The sequence below is a fragment of the Stomoxys calcitrans genome, chromosome 4, assembly GCF_963082655.1.
Source record: "Stomoxys calcitrans chromosome 4, idStoCalc2.1, whole genome shotgun sequence".
NCBI lineage: Eukaryota > Metazoa > Arthropoda > Insecta > Diptera > Muscidae > Stomoxys > Stomoxys calcitrans.
The window spans coordinates 112,834,511-112,859,058 of record NC_081555.1 but is presented as its reverse complement, the minus strand read 5'-3'; the positions used below and the strand labels follow the sequence as shown (position 1 = coordinate 112,859,058).

The following is a 24,548-nucleotide window of genomic DNA, read 5'->3' as shown; positions in this document are numbered from 1 at the left end:
AATTTGCAATTGTGAGTTTTTTGAGCCTCCCGAAATCCGACCCAAATATGATCCAGATCACACCATATAGATATAGTTGCCATATAGGCCATTAAGATCGGCTGATAAAGGGTTTAAAGCCTAAAAAAGCTTTATTTATTACCCGATTTCGCTGAAATTTGCATCAGTGACTAGTTTTAAGCCTCCCGAAATCCGACTCACTTATGGTTCAGATCGGACTATATTTGCCGATGAAGGGTCTGAAGCCCATAAAAACTTTATTTATTACCAGATTTCGCTGAAATTTGAATTAGTTTGAATCCGATTCAAATCAGACTATATAGGTATGTCTGCCATGTAGACCAATCTTCCAATTAAGGGTCTTAATCCCACAAAAAGCCGATTTGTTGCCTGATTTCGCTGAAACTGTTACTTGTATAAGAGTTATCGGGACCTGAATCAAATATGATCCAGATCAGCCCCTATGAATATATATATGCTACTGGAGTTATAATAAAAAAGGATGATTAATTTATCCATGGGGATGGGTATCCAAAGTTCGGCCCGGCGGAACTTAATGCCTTTTTACTTGTTGAAATTGAAATGACATGTCTGATCATGTAATGGCAGCTTAACTCATTTTTATACCCACCACCATAGAACAGGGCTATTCTAATCTAGTCATTCCGTTTGTAACACCTCGAAATATTGATTTGCGACCCCATTAAGTACATATATTCTGGATCGTCTCGTCATTCTGAGTCGCCCGTCTGTCCAAATCACGATAACGGTCGAACGCGTAAAGCTAGCTTCTTGAAATTTTTGGGGATTGCAAATCGCACATAATGGTTAAGATTTAGAAATAGCCTCCATATAAACCGATCCCCCTATTTGATTTCTTGAGCCCCTAGGAGCCTCAATTTTCATCCGATTCGGCTAAGACTTGGAACAAAGATAAAAATTATGACTTTCAACATCTATACCAAGTATGATCCGAATTGGTCTATAAACATATATAGCCCCCATATAAACAGATTCTCGTTTTTGACTTCTTGAGGCCTTAGGAGCCTCAATTTTTATCCGACTTGGCTGAAATGTGGAACAAGGCCTTGAGTTATGACTTCTAACATCCATGCCAAATATGATTCGAACCGGTCTATAAACAGATATAGCCCCCATATTACCCGATTCCCGGATTTGACTTTTTGAGCCCTTAGAAGCCTCAATTTTCATCCGATTTGACTGAAATTTGGCACAAACCCCTTTCTTATAACTACCAACATCAGTGCCAAGTTTTATCCGAATCGTTCAATATGGTGATAAAGGCCCCCCAAAGTACCTATATCCCGATATTACTTCTTGAGACCAAAATAATTTAAATACGAACCCAGTTAATAAGCGTACATTTTTAGCGGAATCCATGGTGTGGGGTACCCAAGATTCGGCCAGGCCGAACTTAGCAGGCTTTAACTTGTTACTTGTTTCTTTTATTTTATTATCTTTAATTTCTGATACAATCTAGCATTAAATAACTTAAGATAACGCTGGCAATAAAAAAAGCAATTCGTTATAAACGAACGAAATTGCTTCATCGAATTTTAAAGCAAATAGTCAAGTGATGATAATAACAGTATGAATAAATAAAAAATAAAATCATATGTTCATTAGGGTGGGGCGATTAGTATGGAAGGAAAAATATTTTAATGGGCGCTTCGCGTTTCTGAGCAAAAAAAAGGTGTTTTATCCTTGAGAAAGTCAAAATTTTTCTTGAAAATATTGATGAACTACCATTGTCAGTTGTTCAAAATAATTTATCAATATTTGGACGAAAAATTTGCACTTGCACAAGACCAAAACTGCGTTAAGGAGCGTTCCGGTGCTTTTGTAATCTTAGTATTGGGTCGAAAATCTTAATGGTTTGGCTGTTATAGCCCAAAATATGCAAAAAACGTGACAAAAGTCAGAGAAAAAACTGCAAGTCAAAACAGATGGCTCGGAGGCTCGATTTCCACCATAGACGTATGGTCTAGTGGACTTTTTTGCTCCGGACAATCCCAAGAGGCCCCCGTAGCGCAGAGGTTAGCATGTGCGCCTATGACGCTGAACGCCTGGGTTCGAATCCTGGTGAGACCATCAGAAAAAATTTTCAGCAGTGGTTTTCCCCTCTTACTGCTGGCAACATTTGTGAGGTACTATGCCATGTAAAACTTCTCACCAAAGAGGTGTCGCACTGCGGCACGCCGTTCGGACTCGGCCATGAAAAAGGAGGGCCCTTATCATTGAGCTTAAACTTGAATCGGACTGCACTCATTGATATGTGAGAAGTTTGGCCCTGTTCCTTGGTGGAATGTTCATAAGCAAAATTTGCATTTACAATCCCTAAAATCAGAAACGCTTAAGATGTTCAAATCGTCCCACTCTAATGTTAATGTGTATTGCACCTTTATATGAATGATAACATTTGAGCAAACACCATGCAAGTGCGAATGGAAGTGGGATTTATTTGAAAACAAAGGTGGGAAATAAAATTTAAAATCATATTATCAAGGGTTAAAGGCGAATACTGCCCGATCTGGACCGTTTTTGATGTGGATATTATTGAAAGGCATAAAAGTTCTTCACTTAACAACTTTTTTTTGTGACCAAGTTTCTGGAGGTCCATTCCTTCCCCAAATAGGACGTATTTACTGACCATGTCAATATGGGTCCCAAATAAAAGGTATTTGAGTTTAGAATACAAATTTGATATTCAAATGTGCGACCAAGTGTTTGGAAGCCGCCCTTACCCAAAAACACACCCAAACAGGAAAAATTTGCGACCATAGCAATATAAGTTTTTAGGGCCCAAACCTCAAACCGGACATATTTGCTGACTTTTGCAAAAGGGGTTTAAACGAAAGGTATTTGAGATGAGAAAACAAATTTGATATCTAATTTCGAGGCCAATGGCAATGTGGAGTTCAAATAAAAAAATGATATTTGAGAGCAGAGCACGACGCTGATTTAAATTCGGGGCTACTACATTTTTTGATATCTGAAGGGGAGCGGACTCTGCCCCTTACCCTAATTTTCAAAAACGCCAGATCTCGGAAATGGGTGGGTGGAAATTTAAATGAAATTTTTGTATGTCCTCTTATAGTTACCTAGAAACAAAAATTTCGTATCTAAATTTTGGATGGGGTACCTAGGGGGGCCGCCCCACCCCCAAAACCTACCATATATATAAAGACCAATCAGGACAATATGGGACTCAAATGAAAGGTATTTAAGATAAGAAAACTTATCTGATATCCAATTGTCAGACCAAGTGTTTGGGGGACCACCCCAATCCCCAAAACACCCCTAAATCGGACATATTTATCGACAATGGCAATATGGAACTCAAATGAATGGTATTTGCGAGTAGATTACCAATTTGATATCCAAATGTGGGACCAAGTTTCTGGGGGGCCACCCCTTACCCAAAACACCCCCCAAAGGGGAACAATTTACGACCATAGGAATATGGGGCTCAAATGAAAGGTCTTTGAGAGTAAAGCACGAATCTGATATCAATATTCGGGAAAAGTGTCAACGGGCCCACCCCACTAATACCACCAAAATAAGACGTATTTGCTGACAATTGCAATATGGGGCTCCAATAAAAGGTATTTTAGAGTAGAACACGAATCTGATATATATTTTCGAGGGCAATCACTGAGTGGCCGCCCCAATCCCCCCAAACCGGTCATGTTTGCCGGCTATGGAAATATGAATATGGAGCTCAAATAAAAGGTATCTGGAAGTAAACAAAGGATCTGATGACAATATTCGGGACCATATGTTTAGGACGTATAATTTTGTTCCATATAAAATAAAAGAAGGCACAGCGGAGCGGGCCCGGTTCATCTAGTATACTATACATATGAAGCTTTACATATGATATTTCAACTTGTGGCAAAAGCAACCGACCCACAAATTTGAATACTCATTTGGACTGTCTAGCACTTTTATTTTTTTGTTTTACTAAACGCCTTTTTATTGTATTGTCTGAACGTTGCATTTAATTAAATACAAATTTCTTTCTCATTATAATGTTGTTTGTAGTTTTTCTAGATTGTAATCAACAATTTCCAATTCCCTTAATATGGTAAACGCTTTATGCAAGTCATTAGAAATTAAAGCAATTTATGTCATTATAATTTAATTAATACCTTTTACTGTTAGATAGTCGTTGACACTTGGGGAATTCAAGTGGTAGCCAACAATCAAGGAATTTACAAATTAAAGAAAAGCTGTGGGCGTTCGGTGGAGTAACACTTTTATATAACAAACAAAAATATTTGGACTAAAACACTGATAGAAAACAAACGTTGTAAAATCTTGCAATTTTGGTGTCATAATCATGAACAGGCGTTGTTGAAAATATTGACGACATGGCTTTCCAATTTTTCAATTCAAATCGAGATTTTGTTCCATTTTACTTACAAGCCCGTTTTAAATTTTTGTTTTAAACATTTCGTTTATGTATAGGATTTGTAAATTAGTAAAATTGAATGAGAGCTTACAATATCCACATTAACCAATTGAAACAAACAGCCAATTGAGGATTTTTTATAAAATTTTTAAACAATAAAACGTTTTTGATATTTTAGCAATTCTATTGTAACGTGTCTTACATATTTTGAATTATCGGACTTTGATGCATACTGCAGCAAGGTCATTTTCACCAATCCAAATCATGCATCAAAATGAAAAACGAACCATAAATGCCCTCGTGAATCACAAAATACGAAGCCAATCTCGGCCAAAATTTCAAATTTCGAATTTGCTCATGAATATTCCACTAAAGAACAGAGGCAAACTTCTCACATATCATTGAGTGCTGTCCGATTCAAGTTTTAAGCTCAATCATAAGGCACCTGCGTTTTATAGCCGAGTCCGAACATCTCTGTCCGTTGTCAAATGGCATATTTTTTACTAGTTTTTTCTTTTGATTCTATCCCACTATGCGACGACCGTGTGCAAAATGGATTTATTTAAAAATCTCTCCACAGATTATTTTGTTTTAAGGTTGCTGCGCAACACTCGGATTATCCCAAAAACACCTTTTAAGCGCTGTTTGTAAATATAATGCCTCGCATGTTTAGACGACTGTCACATTTATTTATAAAGGGTGATTTTTTTGCTATTATATTTTTGGCAACACTTAAACATCTCACGCACGTTTCGTGTTTTGTTTCACTGTCAAACAACTTCAGTTTGGTCTATAACTTAACCTTTAATCGTCTTTCAAACGAACAACGCTTGCAAATTATTGAATTTTTTTATCAAAATCCGTGCTCTGTTAAGAAAGATCATCGCGCGCTTCTTCCAGTTTACAACAAAGTTCATTTTTGGGACAATGGTTTAGTAAATAGCAAGAATTGTCAATTTTAGAGTGAACATCTGCCAGAAGCATTGCAAGGGCTACCAATGGATCCAGAAAAAGTCACAGTGTGTTGCGGTTTATGGGCTGGTGGCATCATTGGACCGTACTTCTTCAAAGATGATGCGAATCGCAATGTAACTGTGAATGGTGAGCGCTATCGTGAGATGATATCCAACTTTTTTTTGCCCAAAATGCAAGAGCTTGACTTGAATGACATGTGGTTTCAACACGCGTAACACGCGAGTTCGATGAACATTTTATTTCACGTTCGGGACAGGTCGATTGGGCGTGCTAGATAGTGTCATTTAACGCCTTTAGACTATATTTTGTGGAGAATATAGGCGACATATGAACCACGAGCTGTATGGGCTGTATGACGACGATAGCATAGTTACATGCATCAAAATACAACGGCTACGTTAGCTAGGTCATGTTGTCAGAATAGATGAAGAAGCTCCAGCAAAGAAGTCTTTTGAAGGCAAACACGGTGGTACACGCAAACCGGGAAGACTAAAAGCCCGATGGCAAGATCAAGTGGTGGGAGACACTTCGAAACTTAGTGTCAGACATTTTAGAATTATCGCAGAAGATCGAGGCGCTTGGAACGCTATTCTACGTTCGGCTAGTGGTACAAATGTTCTGTCATTGACTGTATTAGGCATTTATTCGTGAGATATCGGTCGAAATGTTGGATAGTGTATGCCGAAATTGGACTAATCGGATGGACCATTTGAGGCGCAGTCACTGTCAACATTTGCATGAAATAATCTGCAAATATTAAATTATATCGATTCAAGTAAAGATTTCATACATTTTTCCGAATTTTATGTGTTTTTTGAAGAACTTTCCTATATCTCTTAAAAAAATTACCCTTTATACTAGCTAAGCCCGTCCCGCTCCGCTGCGCTCGACAATGCTATGTGGGAGAGGAGTACTCTAAATTTGTAAAATATTTCTGCTTAATTTTAGTTAAGAATGTATTGCAATCTACCAGCAGATTTTTCTGCTCTCAAATTCCTCTTATTTAAACCCCGCATTGCAATGGTCAGTACAAAGTCCTGCTTGGGTTGGGGTGCTCTACTCCCAAAGGCCTTTCATTTAAGATCCATATCGCCATGGCCGGTAAATATGTCCGATTTGAGGGTTTTTTTGGGGGTGTGCTGCCTACGGAACACTTAGTTCCACAATTGGATATTAGATTCATTTCCTACTCTCAAATACCTTTTATTTGATACCCATATTGTAGTAATTGGTCTATATATCTGTTTGGCGGGTTTTGGGGATGAGCGACCCTCCTAGGCACCCCACCCTAGATTTTGATGCCAAATTTTCGTTTTTAGATTACTGGACCCTCCCCCTTACACTAATTTTCAGAAACACCAGATCTCGGAGATGGGTGGTACGATTTAAGCGAAATTTTGTGTGCTCTCATATAGAACCCTAAAAATAAAAATTTAGTATCCAAATTTCGGATGGGGTACTTTGGGGGTCCGCCCCATCCTATAACCTACCAAACATATTAATAGACCAATCATGACAATATGGGACTCAAATGAAAGGTATTTGGGAGTAGACCACGTATCTGATATCAACATAAGGGACCTACTGTCTAGGGGACGTCCCACCACTATAGGACGTAATTGCTCACCAAGACATTTTGGGTCTTAAAGAGAGTGGAACTAAATATTTATAGTTTTTAGAGTCAATAACTTAAACCGGACATATTTGCTGACTTTTGCAATAAGGAGTTTAAATGAGATTAGAAAACGAATTTGGTATCCAATTTTGAGGCCAATGGCAATATGGGGTTCAAATAAATCATATATAGATATATGAGAATAGAGCACGTTGATGATATATTTTCAGGACTTAGTGTTTGGGGGACCACACCAAACCCCAAAACACCCCTAAACCGGACATATTTACCGACCATGTCAATGTGGAGCTTAAATGAAAGGTATTGGGGGGGAGAGCAAGAATTGATACCCACTTTCAATCAATTTTCTGGGGGTCTACCTTTCCCAAAATACCCCACAAATAGTAATTTTTAACTGACCATAGCAATATAGGGCCCAAATAAAGGTATTTGGGAGTAGAATACGAATTTGATATCCAAATGTAGGACCATGTATTAAGGGCATCACCCCTTCCCCAAAACACCCCCAAAGGGTAAACATTTTTCGACCATGCTAATATGTGGCTCAAATGAAAGGTATTTGAGATTAGAAAACGAATTTGATAACCAATTTTGGGGCCTCGTGTTTGGGGGACGCCTCATCATGTAAACTCCCCTTAAACCAATGGCAATATGGGGTTTAAATAAATGATATTTGAGAGAAGTGCACGATGCTGATATTTTTCAGGGCCGAGTGTCAGTGTGACCACCTCACCCCCGAAAACATCCCTAAATCAGACATCATGAGAATATCGGGCTGTAATAAAATATTTTAAGAATGGAGTACATCTTACATCCAAACTTAAATTCGTAGACCAATAAAGATCATATGGGATTCAGATAAAGGCACTTATATTGTTAAACTGTTAGTCAAGCGATACACTATTTTCGTAGCATGGTATTTCACTAAAAGATCTTTAATTTTGGAAAATAAATATTCCAAGGAAAATTTTGCTCTCCATATAAAGTAAAAGAAGGCGCAGGGGAGCGGACCCGGTTCAGCTAGTGTTGTATATTTTCGATTATTTTTCGTCATTGAAAATTCAGAAAAAAACTTTTATAGGTGTAAATGCAAATGCAAATATTGCCCATGAACATTCGACAAAGGAACAAGAGCAAACATCTCACATATCTCACAATGAGTGCAGTCCGATTCCAGTTTTAAGCTCAATGTATTTTACTTTGGACGAACAGATAATCTCTGTCACTGACGAAAATATATAAGATTCGGTCCGGCCGAACTAAGCCGTTTTTACTTACTCTTATTTCAACTTATTAAAATTTAATGAAATAGCTTGAATGGAAAATACCCAACAACGGCCAAGCATCATGGCTGGAAATGATTTGTGGGTTTCCCTCACGGATGTAAATAGTTTTTATTTACTACATCGCTAAAGGGAGTGTACTTAGAAAAAAAAAACAAAACATGTGCATATCTAATGCGAAAAATAAAGTATTTTGTTAAATAGTCACGTATAAATTATTGTTAAAACTAATTGGAGAAATAAAGACAAAACTACGTTAATTTCCTTTTTGTAAAAAATTAAAAAAAAATATATATTGTAATATTTCCTAAACTCATGGAAGCTTTAAAACATCAATCTCATCAATATTTCAGGTAATTTTCTAAAATAAATAGAACCTTGACTAAGCAATGAAATTCGACCTTATCGTACTTTCGTACAATTAAAAATATCAACTAATAAACATTCACTTCGATTTTGAGTGAAGTTCCCACAACATATTAAGTTTCGCCAAAAAATTTGATCACCAACATCCAAAAAAAAAACGCACAACGACTTAATAGCACCCCTGTTATAAATAAACTTTATGGTAAATTAGTGTTTTTTATAGATTTTTTTCTTGTTTAAAGAAACACTTTATAAATCAAAAAAACGCTCATCGCGGTCAGGCCTGCTATAGAATGGTATGAAGATCACGCTAACCACACTAGTGGTTCCACTTTGCACGTTTGTCTCTCTATAAATAGAAATAGCCAATAAATTGGTCTGCCGATTGCCTCGGTCATGAACTTCGAAACAAGTAATACCAGCAACAACAAAAACAACATCATGCGACTACTAACCACTTGTCAGAATAAAATTAAGTGTGTCTTTCGCTCAGCTAGGTAGTAAATATACATAAGACAGAATTCGCCATGGTAATAAGGCATGGAGATCAAAGCAACATCAGATGGATTACGCCAAGCACACGACATAACTAAACTAATAATAATTAAAAAAAATATATAATATTACAGTAAAATGAAAATTAAATAAAGGAAATTAAAATTAACAAAAAAATTTTAAAAATTAAAAAAAAGTAAAAGCGTGCTAAGTTCGGCCGGGACGAATCTTGGGACCCGCCACCATGGATTATGCAAAAAATTTATGCAAAATAAATTTAGATGAAGGGCCTAATTTTATTCTACATACTTCTAGGTACCGAACAAGGATGATCGAGAGAAGCCATAACAGAACACTATATACAAAATTTTAGCCAAATCGGACAAAAATTGCGGCTTGTAAGGACTCAAGAAGTCAAATTGGCAGATCTGTTTATATGGGAGTTTTATCAGATTATATACCGATTTGGGCCGTACTTGGCATAGTTGTTGAAAGTCATAACAAAATACCATATGCTCAATTTCAGCCAAATAACGCTTGTAAGGGCTCAAGAAGTCAAATCGGTAGATCTGTTTATATGGGGCTATATCAGGTTATTGACCGATTTGAACTGTACTTGACACAGTTTTTGGAAGTCATAACAGAACACTACATGCAAAATTTCGGCTAAATCAGACAAAAAATTGTGGCTTTTAAGGGCTCAAGAATTCAAATCGTGAGATCGGTTCTTATGGAAGCTATATAAGGTTATTGACCGATTTTGACCGTTCTTCGCATACATATTGAAAGTCATAACAGAACACTACATGCAAAATTTCGGCTAAATCAGACAAAAATTTGCGGCTTTTAAGGGTTCCAGAAGTCAAATCGGGAGACCGGTTTATATAGGAGCTATATCTGGTTATAGACCGATTCGGACCGTACTTGAAACAGTTGTTGGAAGTCATAACAGAACACCACATGCAAAATTTCAGCCAAATCGGAAAAAAATCGGATCGACTCGGAACGTCGAGACGATCAAGAATATATATAAGAATATATACCTTATGGGGTCCTAGACGAATATTTTTAAGGTGTTCCAAACGGAATGACTAGATTAGTATACCCCCATCCTATGGTGGTGGGTATAAAAGATGTTGGAGTCAATATGGCGCTTTTGTCCAAAAATGGTATTCGCCTCGGATGATGCGGGAGATGGTTCTGCTATAGTATATCTGAAGATAGTTTGATCTTTACCATGCACGGTACAGGTATCAAGGAACCTCATACAACCTACTGCTATAAGTTTCAGTGGAAACGGATAATAAAATCGCCTTTTATGGTGTCAAGGCTCTCGGTCAGAAGATCGGTTCATATGGCCTATCAAAAATTTAATCTTTACCGACCTGAATCACTGTCGGTTCGACATTGGGGACACATGTAAAACTGTCTGTGCCAAATATCCGTGAATTCAGGCAATAAAGACCCTTAGTCGCCAGATCAGCCTATTTGACAGCTATATCTAAATATTGTCCGATTTGGACAATATTCGGTTCTACTCCTTTTATGGGCTTAGGACCCAAAGGCAGTATCCTTATTACAGTAGTATTATGGAAGTCAAATCGGATAAGAATTGCGCACTCTAAAGGCTCAAGAAGTCAAGATTCGGTTTATATGGCAGCTATATTAGGTTATATACCAATTTGCGCCATACTTAGCACAGTTGTTAAAAGTCATAACGAAACACTTCATGCAAAATTGCAGTTAAATCGGATGGAAATTGCGCCCTCTAGAGGGTCAAGATGTCAAGACCCCAGATCGGTTTATATGACAGCTATATCAGGTTATAGACCGATTTCAACCATACTTAGCACAGTTGTTGAGAATCATAAAAAAACACCTCATGCACTATTTCAGCCAAATCGGATAAAAATTGCACCCTGTAGTGGCTCAAGAAGTCAAGATCCAAGATCGGTTTATATGACAGCTATATCAAAACATGGACCGATGTGGTCCATTTACAATCCAAACCGACCTACACCTATAAGAAGAATTTGTGCAAAATTTCAAGCGGCTAGCTTTACTCCTTCGAAAGTTAGCGTGCTTTCGACAGACATACGGACGGACATGGCTAGATCGACATAAAATATCATGACGATCATGAATATATTTACTTTATGGGGTCTGAGACGAATATTTCGAGGAGTTACAAACAGAATGACGAAATTAGTATACTCCCATCCTATGGTGGAGGGTATAAAAATAAAATACAAATCTAAATGTGTTTCTTATTAGTAGAGCAATAACAACAAATAAAAAGGCACTAAGTTCGGCCGGGCCGAATTTTGGATACCCACCACCTCGGGTATATATGTAAACCCCCTTTCGCCGCAATCCGGTAAAAATAGGATAACTCATGCACCCAAATTCTGCATGGACATTGAGTGGTCTACTAAATATAAGTAACTGTTGAATTTTGTATTTCAAATTTCAGCGAAATCGGGTAATAAATAAAGCTTTTATGGTCTCGGGACCCTTAATCGGCAGATCGGTCTATATGACGGCTATATCAAAATATAGTCCGATCTGAACCATATTTGGGTCCTAAAACTGCTCATTATTTAAAATTTCAACGAAATAGGTTAAAAAATAAAGCTTTTATGGGCTTCAGACCCTTAATCGGAAGATCGATTTATATGGCAGCTATATCTAAATATAGTTCGATTTGAACCATATGAAGTTCAAATCTCGGGAGGCTTAAATTAACCCACTGTTTCAAATTTTAGCGAAATCCGAAAATAAAGCTTTTATGAGCTTCAGATCCTTTATCGGCAGATCGGTATATATGGCAGCTATATGTAAATATAGTCCGATCTGAACCATATTTGGGTCAGATTTCGGAAAGCGCCTTAAGCTACTCACTTTTTCCAATTTCAGCTAAATCGGATAAAAAATAAAGCATTTATGGGCATTAGACCCTTTATCGGCAGGTCAGTCCATATATAGCAGCTATATCCAAATATGGTCCGATTTGGCCCGTTCAAGAACTTAAGTAGCGTGCATCAAAAAGACGTATCTGTGCCAAATTTCCGCTAAATATCTCAATTTCTTGGAATTTTATAGCGATCCGAAATATATATTCTTTGTAGGGTCGGAAATTGTTATTTCGATGTATTGCAAACGGAATGACTAAATCAATATACCCCCTATTCTATGGTGGTGGGTATAAAAAATGCGAGCGAGCTCAGGCACATTTCGAAATGAATACCAATGGATGGATCAGGTAGCTTCTTTACAGTAATATTCCACAAATTAAAATCATCTTCTCTTCCAACAAAATTTCTAAAAAAAAATGTCTAAAGTAATCAAAACAAGTAACAGACAAACATAAAAAAGCAAATTTTTTGTTTATCAGATTTTGTTTGCTGATTTAGCTGACCGAAATGTTTGCCAGTATAGCAGCCCTGTGTTTGCTGAAACGGCAGTTATGTTTTTTTCTCCTATTTTCAGCAGACAAACAAACATTTTTGCTGTTTTGAATAACAAATTTGGTTGAGGGTAGACGAAATGGTCTTGAAATTTTACGACGATCAAAAATATATGATATGACCCTTGTCGGATCGGAATTGGACATCCTATAGCGGATGTCCAATTTGTATACCAACCTATAGCGGTTGGTAAAAAAATTACCATAAATTTTTGAGGTTATCACAACACTGTGCCTTGTAAAGCAATAAATCTTAAAAAACTTCTGGGGGGTTTTTTTACACAAATTGTATCTTGTCAGAATTGAAATACCGAAAACAATAAATAAAAACTTGGCTACATTAGTTAAAATCGTGATGTATTTATCTAAGATAGTTTAAAATGTTGAACTTTTAAATCTTTTTTTTAACATATTTAGCATGCATGATATTTTAATTGTTACCATTTCATGAATAGAATATGCAAATAACGTTAGATGGTCTGTTTCGTGTGCATGTGTGTTTAAACTGATACCATGCACTCCCTCACGTTTTAAGAAATCCATTAACATGCTAAATTTTATATTAACAATTTAAGTTTCAATTTTAGTGTCGAACTAAATACCATTTGCCCCTTTTCTTCTCTAATTTCAGGGTCGCACTTTTGCATCGGTTATTAAAAACTTTTTGCTATTGTCGGGACCATTGAATGAAGTCTATTTGCCATTGTATGCCACAGAAAAAGGAAGTGAGTATAAAGAGCTACTATTTTTAAATATGAAGCGAACTTGGAATTTATTTACTTTTCTTCTAATTTTCATAAGTATTGTATATTTATTGTTTTAACAATCGTTATATTTTCAGTATTGAATACAGTTGATAAACATTACGCGAGGTTCGAAAAATAAGTGATTCAATGACGACTAATGATGACTTTGAATTTCTGTTTTTTGAAAACATTTGTCATATATCTGAATTTTTCTGTTCAAGTTCATTTAGGTAAGGCTAAAAGCCTGGTTATGCTCTCGTAAATGTACAACAAATGTATCGTAAATGTAAAGAGGCAACTACCAAACATAGCATTTGACATTTCAAACAAAAAAATTAAAAAAAAGAACCAGTAAGGAAGGCAAAAGTCAGGCGGTGCCGACTGTATAATACCCTACACCTACCCTATAAATACAACGTGGGACCTATATCCAATATTGAACCAATTTTGATGGACCTCGGCGAGCAAATATGTTCAAACTACGGTTGACAACAGGTGGAAACATTATGGCAAATTACCCAAAATCTGACGAACATATACTTATATGGGAGCTATATCTACTTCTGAACCGATTTCGAGAAAAATTTCTCAGATGTAGTAGTCGTCGTGGAAAGCGTTGTGCAAAATTTTTGGCAAGATTGGTCAAACAATGCGATTGCAGTGGCTCTTGGGGTGAAACTCTGGCCGTATATTGGGTTGCCCAAAAAGTAATTGCGGATTTTTTAAAAGAAAGTAAATGCATTTTTAATAAAACTTGGAATGAACTTTAATCAAATATACTTTTTTTACACTTTTTTTCTAAAGCAAGCTACAAGTAACAGCTGATAACTGACAGAAGAAAGAATGCAATTACAGAGTCACAAGCTGTGAAAAAATTTGTCAACGCAGACTATATGAAAAATCCGCAATTACTTTTTGGGCAACCTAATAAATATATGATAGCTATATCTAAATCTGGGCCGATTTCTATAAAATTCACCAATTATATTGAGAGTCATAACAAAATCCTTCCTGCAAAATTTTGACAGAATCGGTTAACAAATGAGCACTTTTTTTTGCAATATTTCTCAAAATCGGACGATCATGAGAGCTATACCTGAATCCGAACCGATTTCGAGCAAACTCCTCAGATACTGTGGCAGTCGTCGAGGATAGCGTTTTGTAAAATTTTGACAAAATGGGTCAATAAATGCGCTTGCTGTGACTCTAGAAGTTAAAATCGAGCTATATATATATATGAGAGCTATATCTAAATCTGAACCGATTTCCATGAAATTCACCAGTAATATTGAGAGTCAAGAGAAAATCCCTCATGCCAAATTTCGAGAAAATCGGTTTACAAATAACCATTTTATTGCATTATTACTGAAAATCGGACGAACATATATATGGGAGCTATATCCAAATCTGAACAAATTTTTTCCAATTTCAATAGGCTTCGTCTCTAGGCTGAAAAACATGCCTGTACCAAATTTTAAGACGATCGGATGAAAACTGCGACCTGTACTTTGTACAAAAATTAACATGGACAGTCGGAAAGATAGACGGACGGACAGATAGACGTATATAGCTAAATCGTATCAGAAAGTGATTCTGGGTCGATCGTTATACTTATCAATGGGTCTATCTTTCATCCTTTTGGGTGTTACAAACTAGTTCACTAAGTTATAATACCCTGTACCATAGTATTGGTGTAGGGTATAAAAAGGCTTGAAGATGAGAGAGATCTGAAGAACTTCAGGCATAACTCAAGGGCAAGTCGAAGAAGACGATCCTCCACGAGTGATGCTTGAATTTGAGACGTCTCTGCAACTGAAGAAGTACGCAATAGTGGCCTTCTCGAATATTGAGAAGACATTTAACAACGAGGAAATGGGTCGACAGTCACCGCCCTGAGCCGCACGGGGAGACAGAATAAGGCCAAGTTTCCCTTCTTGACACTATGGATGCGGTGGGCAGACTGAGGAGGGTTTCAAGAGACAGGGATTGGGAATATACTGCGACACACACACAACATTTCAGGGAGAGCTATGTGCCAGACGCAAAAGAAATTCTGGGAAGGGATTAAAAGTTTTCGAAATCAGTTGTTGTTGATGATGTTGTAGCCATATTTGTATGTGGAGGTAGCGATTCTCTTCAAGCTCGTTCCGCCCACCGATCACCGCGGGAACGTTATGGCCATTGGGCCTATTGTAGTGACGATGAACACCCAACATATTTGAGCTCAGAGTTTCAACTGATGTGGTGCTTATAAACATCGCGTGCCGGGTCGAAATCTGTGTGTGTATATGGCGGCCTTAAAGGCCGTGGGTTCTAGAACAGTGAGATCGTAGTGACTGGAGGAGTGTGTGGAATAGACCTCAGTTTCACGACATAGCGATAACATGGATAAGCGGATACGACAGCGCCGTATTGGCGCTTACCCCGATTCTCTTCTTGTCATTTCTTGTTATCGCATATGTCTCACTTTTTTCACAACATTTACTTTCCACAACAGGTCAGACTGGCCACCTTTTCATGGTGGACTACCCGATTAACCTTTATTATTAACAATAAATTGTAATAAATGCCACAGAGAAATAGAATAGGAGAATAGCAGTTTTCTAAACATTAATTTTTGGTTTTGGAATTTCTTCAAACTTCAAATTTTATCTCCTGACATGAAAACGGAACGTAAAATTTTATTTTTACTGAATTCTACTTTCCGTTTACGGTTGACAAACGTTCGGTAATCGTTTGCATGCGTTTTCATAAAACAAAACAAAACAGCTGACACGTTTTCCTACTTTTACGGTATGTTTACGAGAGCACAACCAGGCCTTAAGTTGAAGAAAAGGGTGCAAATTATCGCCAGCAATTGAGTTGTTATGCTATCTAAACTCCGAAGAAATCAATGTCAGAAATTCCACGCTGACCACAAAATCCCTAATCATTCTCCATTCTATGCTCTCGAGTTGGTTCAAGCCTGGTAACGTATCCGCACCTAAATGCCTTAGCCTATTAACCGTTGGAAGCGGAGCATTGGTATAGAAAACGTTCCAAAGTCTCATAGTTCAGTTCATTTAGGTTAGGTTGAAGAAAAAAGTACGGGACCTAAGCCGTCATTTGTCCTTGAGGACAAAGCACAATCCAGTGATCATTTCAAGATGCGCTCTTCAAGTTCTAAAACGAAACTTCGAAAAGCCTATGTCTGGAAGTCTGAGCTTTTCACATTTTCCTTGAGGCTCTCACATTCTATGCTTCTGAGTTGATTCAATCGGGATTGTGGAGTCTGTGCCCATATCGGAGTCTGCTTCAAAATCTAGACTCCATTTTAGTGTAACGTCTGATTCCAAACGGTTGTACATTTCCCTTTCGAAAGCTGGACATCAAAAGTGCTCCAAGGCCTCGTCATGTTCCTTGCACACAACCTCGATAACATCACCATTCATATTAGACATGTGGGCGTGAGTGATTACGGATTAACGTTGAGACCCATTGGTCTGGCCGAGTCGCAAGCCATTCCCAAAATGCATTCGGTCTCCCTATAGAGAACCTAAAATTCCTTTTCCTAAGAGGTATTATTGTATTTCATTGCCAGCATAGCAGACAGGTTCAAATTCCTAACCGTCGAAAGTACATACGCCCTATCAGCGTCTCGCCTCGAGTCTTAAACTGCTCGGCTGCCAATCCATTGGCTCCTGCTGCTTTGCCCTTTATATGTTAAGCACATCATCTGTATCTGTAACCAGGTTTCCCTTTTTCTTGCTGACCGCCGAAAGATGGGGGTAAAATTATTTTGTCATTCCGTTTGCAACACATCGAAATATCCATTTCCGACCCTATAAAGTGTATATATTCTTTATCGTCGTAAAAATCTAAGACGATCTAGCCATGTCCGTCCATCTGTCCGTCCGTCCGTCTGTCCGTTTGTCTGGTGAAATCACGCTACAGTTTTTAAAAATAGAGATATAAAGCTGAAACCTTTCATACATTCTTTTTTTGTCCATAGACAGCTTAAGTTTGAAAATGGGCTATATGGGGCTATATATATATATATATATATATATATCTTCATATAGCCCCCATATAGACCGATCTGCCGATATAAGGACTTAGACCCACTAAAGCTACATTTATCATTCGAGTTCGCTAAAATCTGGGACTGTGAGTTTTGTTAGGCCTCTCGACACCCTTGTTCAATATGGCCCAGATCGGTATAGATATAGCTGCCATATAAACCGATCTCTCGATTTATGGCCTTTAGCCCATCAAAGGCGTATTTATTGTCCGATTTCGCCGATATAAGGAACAGAAAGCTATGTAAGACCTCCCGACATCCATGCTTAATTTGGCCCAAATCAGTCCAGATTAGGATATAGCTATCATATAGACCGATCTCGAGATTTAAGGTCTTGGACGCATTTATTGTCCGATTTGGCAGAAATCTATTGTAAAAATATGCCCTTCAACTAAATTAAGTTTTAATACATTTTTAAGCAGAATCCATGGTGATGGGTTCCCAAGATTCGGTTCTGCCGAACTTTGCACGCTTTTTTTTAGAAGTTTAAAAATTTTGTATGGATTCATTCAAGTCGAAGAACCACTTTATTTGGGAGCTATAAGCAAATCTGAGCCGATGTGGCCAATTTGCAACTCCTATAGAAATTATCACGATTTCGACAGACGGTCGGACGGACATAGCTAGATCAACTTAGATCTAGGATCAATACATTAATATTGATCGCAGATCAATATTTCGAGTCTTACAAACAGAAAAACTAGGTTAATTGAATTTAATTTAATATTTTTTTAAGTAAACTAGACGAAAGCAAGTAAACAAAGTCATTGCATCACAAACGTGTTTCTTTTTTCTAATGTATGGCTTTATTATTAATTTTACTAATTAAATATGTTGTTATATAATTTCAATTCCTTAGAAAATGCCTATAACGAAACGTTGGAAAGTGTAAAAAACTCATTCCCTCAATACATCAGAGAATTGGAAGGTGTAGCCGAGGGAGCTCAAGTCGAATTCCATAAGGTAAGTAAGTAGCAATTGGCAAGTTGCTAACACCTTTTTATTATACAAATTGACTGCACACAATGTCCATAAAATTATATAGATACGAAAGATTATAAGCACTTAACAGTTTATTCACTATCTTATCTATGCACTTAGAGGAATTAAGTTCTATCCCCCTCATTACTATGAGTGGGAATGTTTTTTTGTCATGCTAACTTGAACAAGTTACGAAATTAAATATTCTATTACATCGCAACAGCGTATAGATGTAAAAACAGAATTCCTTAGCCAAAAGAAGAAGCACATATAATAGCTTAAATAATCTGTTTCTCAATGGCAAATAGTTGCAGACGATCAATCATATTATTATCTCATCTGTAAAAACTTTTATTTGCTTTTAAGATTTAAAATGAATTTATGCCCGAGTCTTATTTGAGCTTTTTTGCTGTGGTTAACAATGTTGTTTACATATTTTTTATATTATTTTTTGTTTTGTATATTTCTTATTTAAAAATTGTTAAAAATTCCAACAAGACTTAATTTTAAGCTTCACACTTGAAATGATGTTTTCAGCAGTTAATTATCGTGTAAACGACTCATTGTCTTAGTTAACAGCTCAACCTTAAGAGCATTACTAATTGCTTAAGCCTATAACAGATGTTGTTGAGAAAATATTTTAAATATTGTACACAATAATTCACATTTTACGTTAGTCATTGGTATTTTTCCGTAACGTATGAATTGCTTGAGAAAAGGGCTATACAATGTTGGTAAATTATAAGAGGGTTAGATTTAACTAATTATTCGAGGCGTTTTACAGTCACTTATTTTACACTCATAGAGAAAAGCAAACACTTTCTGCTGACTGAAAGTAATTCATTTTGCTGCTATTGCAGCATTAGTTCTGCTGTTATAGCTGAATGTTTGCAGTTTCAGAACAGCAAACTGACAGCTGAAAAGTCAGTTGTTTGCTGAAAATGACTGCTGCTCAAATTATTATTATTAGGAAGCTTTTAAATTTTGAAAAGAAAATTGACCGGCTGTGACAAGCAAACAAAAAACAATAGCATAGCATTCCACAGCTCACCAGCGGTCTTCGAAACAAGACAATATTCAAGTGATGCTGTGGTTGTTGTGTTTCAAAGAAAAGCAGCAATAAATAACGATTTTCATATAAAAAATAACAACATCCTCTAGCAATGGATAGAAAAAAAGGGGACAAAATGTTGTTGTTGCATTACACACAAGTGATGTGATGATCTCGTTATGGTGCTTACCATCACCAGTCGATAGTAAGCAAGGGACAAAGGGGTGCACAAGCCGAATTAAATATACCCTTGACAGCTGTACAAATTAATTAACGGACCACAGGCCATCACAACCGCACACAACACTCACAAATGCATGCAGCCAAGCCCAAGAGCGGAATAACGTGCAATAACAGCGACATGTAGGTGATGATCATCTCAGGTAGCGTGATTTGTTGCCATGGGCAACGCCAGTGAACTCTGCAAAAAAACGCTTGTATGGAAGTGAGGAATATGGAGTATATACTTCAAAAACTAAATAAATGGTGGAGAAAAGAAATTGTATGCCTTTAAGAGAATTTCTAGGTGAAGAATAAAATGTTTTAATTATACCCTTCCACCGTAGCGCAGAGGTTAGCATGTCCGCCTATGACGCTGAACGCCTGGTTTCTAACCCTGGCGAGACCATCAGAAACAGTTTTCAGCAGTGGTTTTCCCCTCCTAATATTTGTGAGGTACTATGCCATGTAAAACTTCTTTTCAAAAAGGTGTCGCACTGCGGCACGCCGTTCGGACTTGGCTATAAAATAGAGGCCCCTTATCATTGAGCTTAAACTTGAATCGGACTGCAGTCAGTGATATGTGAGAAGTTTGCCCCTGTTCCTTAGTGGAATGTTCATGGGCAAAATTTGCATTTGCATATGCAATTATACCCTTTACCATAGGATGGGGGTATACTAATTTCGTCATTCCGTTTGCAATACCTCGAAATATTCATCTAAGACCCCATAAAGTATATATATTCTTGATCGTCATGACATTTTAAGTCGATCCAGCCATGTCCGTCCGTTAGCTAGCACACTAACTTTCGAAGAAGTAAAGCTAGGCGCTGGAACATTTGCACAAATACTTCTTAGCAATTTAGGTCGGTTGGGATTGTAAGTGGGCCATATCGATCCAAGTTTTGATATAGCTGATCTTGGATCTTGACTTTTTGAGCAACTAGAGGGCGTAATTTTAATTCGATTGGGCTGAAATTTTCCATGAGGTATTTTGTTATAACTTCTAACAACTGTGCTAAGTCTGGTTCAAATTGGTCTATAACCTGATATAGCTGCCATATAAATCGATCTTGGATCTTGACTTCTTGAGCCACTAGAGGCCAAATTTCTCCTCCGATTCGACTGAAATTTGGCATTAGGTGTTTTGTTACGACTTTTATCAACTGTGCTAAGTATGGTTTAAATCAGTCTATAACCTGATATAGCTGCCATATAAATCGATCTTGGATCTTGACTTCTTGAGCCACTAGAGGGCGCAATTCTCATCCGATTTGGTTGAAATTTAGCATGAGAAGCTTTTTTTACCAACAACTCTGGTAAGTATGGTCCAAATCGGTTTATGTTTTGATATTGCTGCCATATAAACCTATCTTAGATCTTGACTTGTAAAGCCTCTAGAGGCTAGATAGCTCTTATCCGATTTGGCTGAAATTTTGTACAACGGCTTCTCCTATGACCTTCAACATACGTTATGATCTAAATCGTTCTATAGCCCGATACAACTCCCATACAAACCAATCTCCTGATTATGCTTCTTGAGCCCCTACAAGGCGCAATCCTTATCCGAATGGACTGAAATATTACCCAATGACTTCTACTATGGTCTGCAACATTCAATTCATTTATGGTCCAAATCGGACTAAAACTTGATATAGCTCCAATAGCATAATAATTATTATCCATTATTCTTTGTTTGCCTAAAAAGAGATACCGTGCAAAGGACCCGACAAATGCGATCCATTGTGAAGGGTTTACAAGATTCGGCCCGGCCGAACTTAGCACGTTCTTACTTGTTCTCATTTAATAAAGACAACTAACAAAATTTTTTGTTACAAATCAATAATTTTATATAATTTAAAAAAAATGGCTTGGAAAATGTTCGTAAGTGGAATTTCTGTAAACCCTTTCAGTCTTTAATAGCATTTCCTGCTGTCCTTTTAAAAAATATTGGTATGGCGAAAAGCCATGTCATGAGCACTAAAATCCAATTTTTTCCATAAGTGTTATATAATGCTAAAAAAATAGCTTATTGCAGTAAAAATTGTGTGGCTGATAAAAATATTACAATTTTTTTAATAAAATTTAAAAAAAAAATTAAGAAAATTAATTCGGTCGGGCCGAATCTTGGGAACCCACCACCATAGATTCTGCTGAAATATGGGAGCTATATCTGATTATAGACCGATTTGGACCAAACTTGCCACAGCTGTTGAACAGTTGAGTTATAACAGAAAACTATGTGCCAAATTTCAACCAAATGAAAATTGAGGCTTCCAGGGGCTCAAAAAGTCAAATCGGGAGATCGGTTTATATGGAAGATATATCAGCTTATGCAAATTGCAAATTTTGCCCATGAGCATTCCACTAAGGAACAGGAGCACACTTCTCACATCATAAGGTTATATACCGATTTCGGATTCCGGTATATCATTAATAAATTTTTCCAATGTCAATTTCCAGCGTCAATTGAAGCGGGCTTGTCTGTATAGACATGAGTTTAAACATAGCCCCACAAAAAATAGTATAAAGGTGTTAAATCGCACGATCTAGGCGCCCAATTGACCGGTCCCGAACGTGAAATAAAATGTTCACCGAACTCGCCTCTCAATAAGTCCATTGTTACGCGTGCTGTGTAGCATGTGACACCGTCTTGTTGAAACCACATGTCATACAAGTCAAGCTTTTGCATTTTGTGCAAAAAAAAAGTTGGATATCATATATTTTTATTATAGCAAATGGCTCATATCGGTTCAGATTTGAATATAGCTCCCATATAATGTGATCCTTCGACTTGACTTCTTGATCCCCTATAAGCCGCAATTGTTATCCTATGTACTGAAATTTGGCACATAGTATTCTGTTACAAATTCCAACAATCGTGCCAAGTATTGGCAAAATTGGTCTATAACCTAATATAGCTCTCATATAAAAAGGTCACCTGATTTAACGTCTTAAGCGCCTAAAAGTTGCGATTGCCATCCGATTTGGATGAAATTTTGCTAGTAGCATTCTGCTATGACTCCCAACAACTATACCGAGTACGGTTTAAATCGGTTTAAAGCCTCATATATCTCCCATATAAACCGATATCTCCTTCTACGGCAAATCGAGATATCGCAGACGTTGTTAAATTTAGCAGTATACATGGTAGTCACCTGATTTAACGTCTTAAGCGCCTAAAAGCTGCGATTGCCATCCGATTTGGATGAAATTTTGCTAGTAGCATTCTGCTATGACTTCCAACAACTGTACCGAGTACGGTTTAAATCGGTTTAAAGCCTCATATATCTCCCATATAAACCGATATCTCCTTCTACGGCAAAGCGAGATATCGCAGACGTTGTTAAATTTAGCAGAATACATGGTAGTGGGTTCCCAAAATTTGTCAAAATGGTTGAACTTTTACGTGTTTATTACCTATTACAGCCATGACAAGTACAACCCATATCGGTTCATAACTTAATATATCTACTAAATATTTGAAAAATTAATTTTCGATCCATGGTGGAGGATTTATAAGATTCGGCCCGGCCTCACTATAGCGCTTTTACCTGTTTCATACTCCATTATTTGTCATAGAAAATCTACTTTTAAATTAAATATGCAAATATGCGTTTGATGCAAATTCTAAGTTTGTTTTTGTGAACGCATTTACCCACAAATCATACAAATCATTACAACTTTCTAAACATATTCAATTCAATTGAATAAGTACTCGTCTATAATTTGCCATGTTTAAATTTAGCACAAAAATCTATGCAATGTTAAATAATAATTAACTAACCCTGAAAAATACACTTCAATGCAAAATAAATGCACAAAAAAACATCGCAACTTGTTTTAGTGTATGAACCTAGGTCAGTAACCATTAAACAATTAGCATCACCCGCAAGCTAAAATGCGTCAATATAGAGATGTAAAAAATTACCATCATATTTCAAATAAATGACGATTATTTTGCCCAGATGTTTAGCTGTTTCACATGGCAAAACAAGAAAAAAACCCACCATTGCTATCGTCTCAATCTTAAGTTGTATTTATTTTTATTTTATCTACAAAACAAAAAATGCATGCATTTCTTTAATTAATACCACTTGTGCATATTTTTTTTTTTTTTTCATTTAAAAAGGAAATCGAAACCATTTGGCTGTTGAGTAGCAAAAAACTAAAATATATTTACACATGCATGGGTTAATACGTTAATAAGCAACATTTGAATCAAATTGTTGGTGGCATTCTCATTTCATCTCAGCGTATTTTTATACCCACCACCAAAGGATGGGGGTATATTCATTTTCTCATTCCGTTTGCAACACATCGGAATATGCATATTTGGCCCTATAGAGTACATATATACTTGGTCGTCGATCTAGCCATGTTCGTCTGTCCGTCCGTCTGGCTGTTGAAATCACGCTACAGTCTTTAAAAATAGAGATATTCAACTGAAACTTTCCACAGGTTATTGTTATACCCACCACCATAGGATCGAAGTATACTAACCTAGTCATTCCGCTTGTAACACCTCGAAATATTAATCTGCGATCCCATAAAGTATATATATATTCTGGATCGTCTCGACATTCTGATTCGACCTAGCCATGTCCGTCCGTCTGTCAAAATCACGATAGCGGTCGAACGCGTAAAGCAAAGCTGCTTGAAATTTTGCACATATACTTAATATTGATGTAGGTCTTGGGGATTTTAAATTGGCTATATCGGTTCAGATTTAAATATAGCTCTCATATAAACCGACCCCCCGATTTGACTTCCTGAGCCCCTGGAAGTCGCAATTAAAGCCCGATTTGGCTGAAATTTTGCACGTAGCGTTGATA

At 37.0% G+C, this 24,548-nt stretch overlaps 1 protein-coding gene across 5 annotated transcripts in view; it reads left to right on the top strand.

The window, feature by feature from the left end:
* LOC106081172 (beta-alanyl-dopamine/carcinine hydrolase) overlaps positions 1-24,548 on the top strand; it is a 47,762-nt gene that overhangs the window by 3,124 nt on the left and 20,090 nt on the right. For all 5 annotated transcript variants that reach the window (XM_059367599.1, XM_059367602.1, XM_059367601.1 and 2 more), the window contains 2 exons: positions 13,288-13,381; positions 18,322-18,425. In XM_059367599.1, the coding sequence (XP_059223582.1) occupies positions 13,288-13,381; positions 18,322-18,425 (198 nt within the window). The remainder of the gene's footprint in view (positions 1-13,287; positions 13,382-18,321; positions 18,426-24,548) is intronic.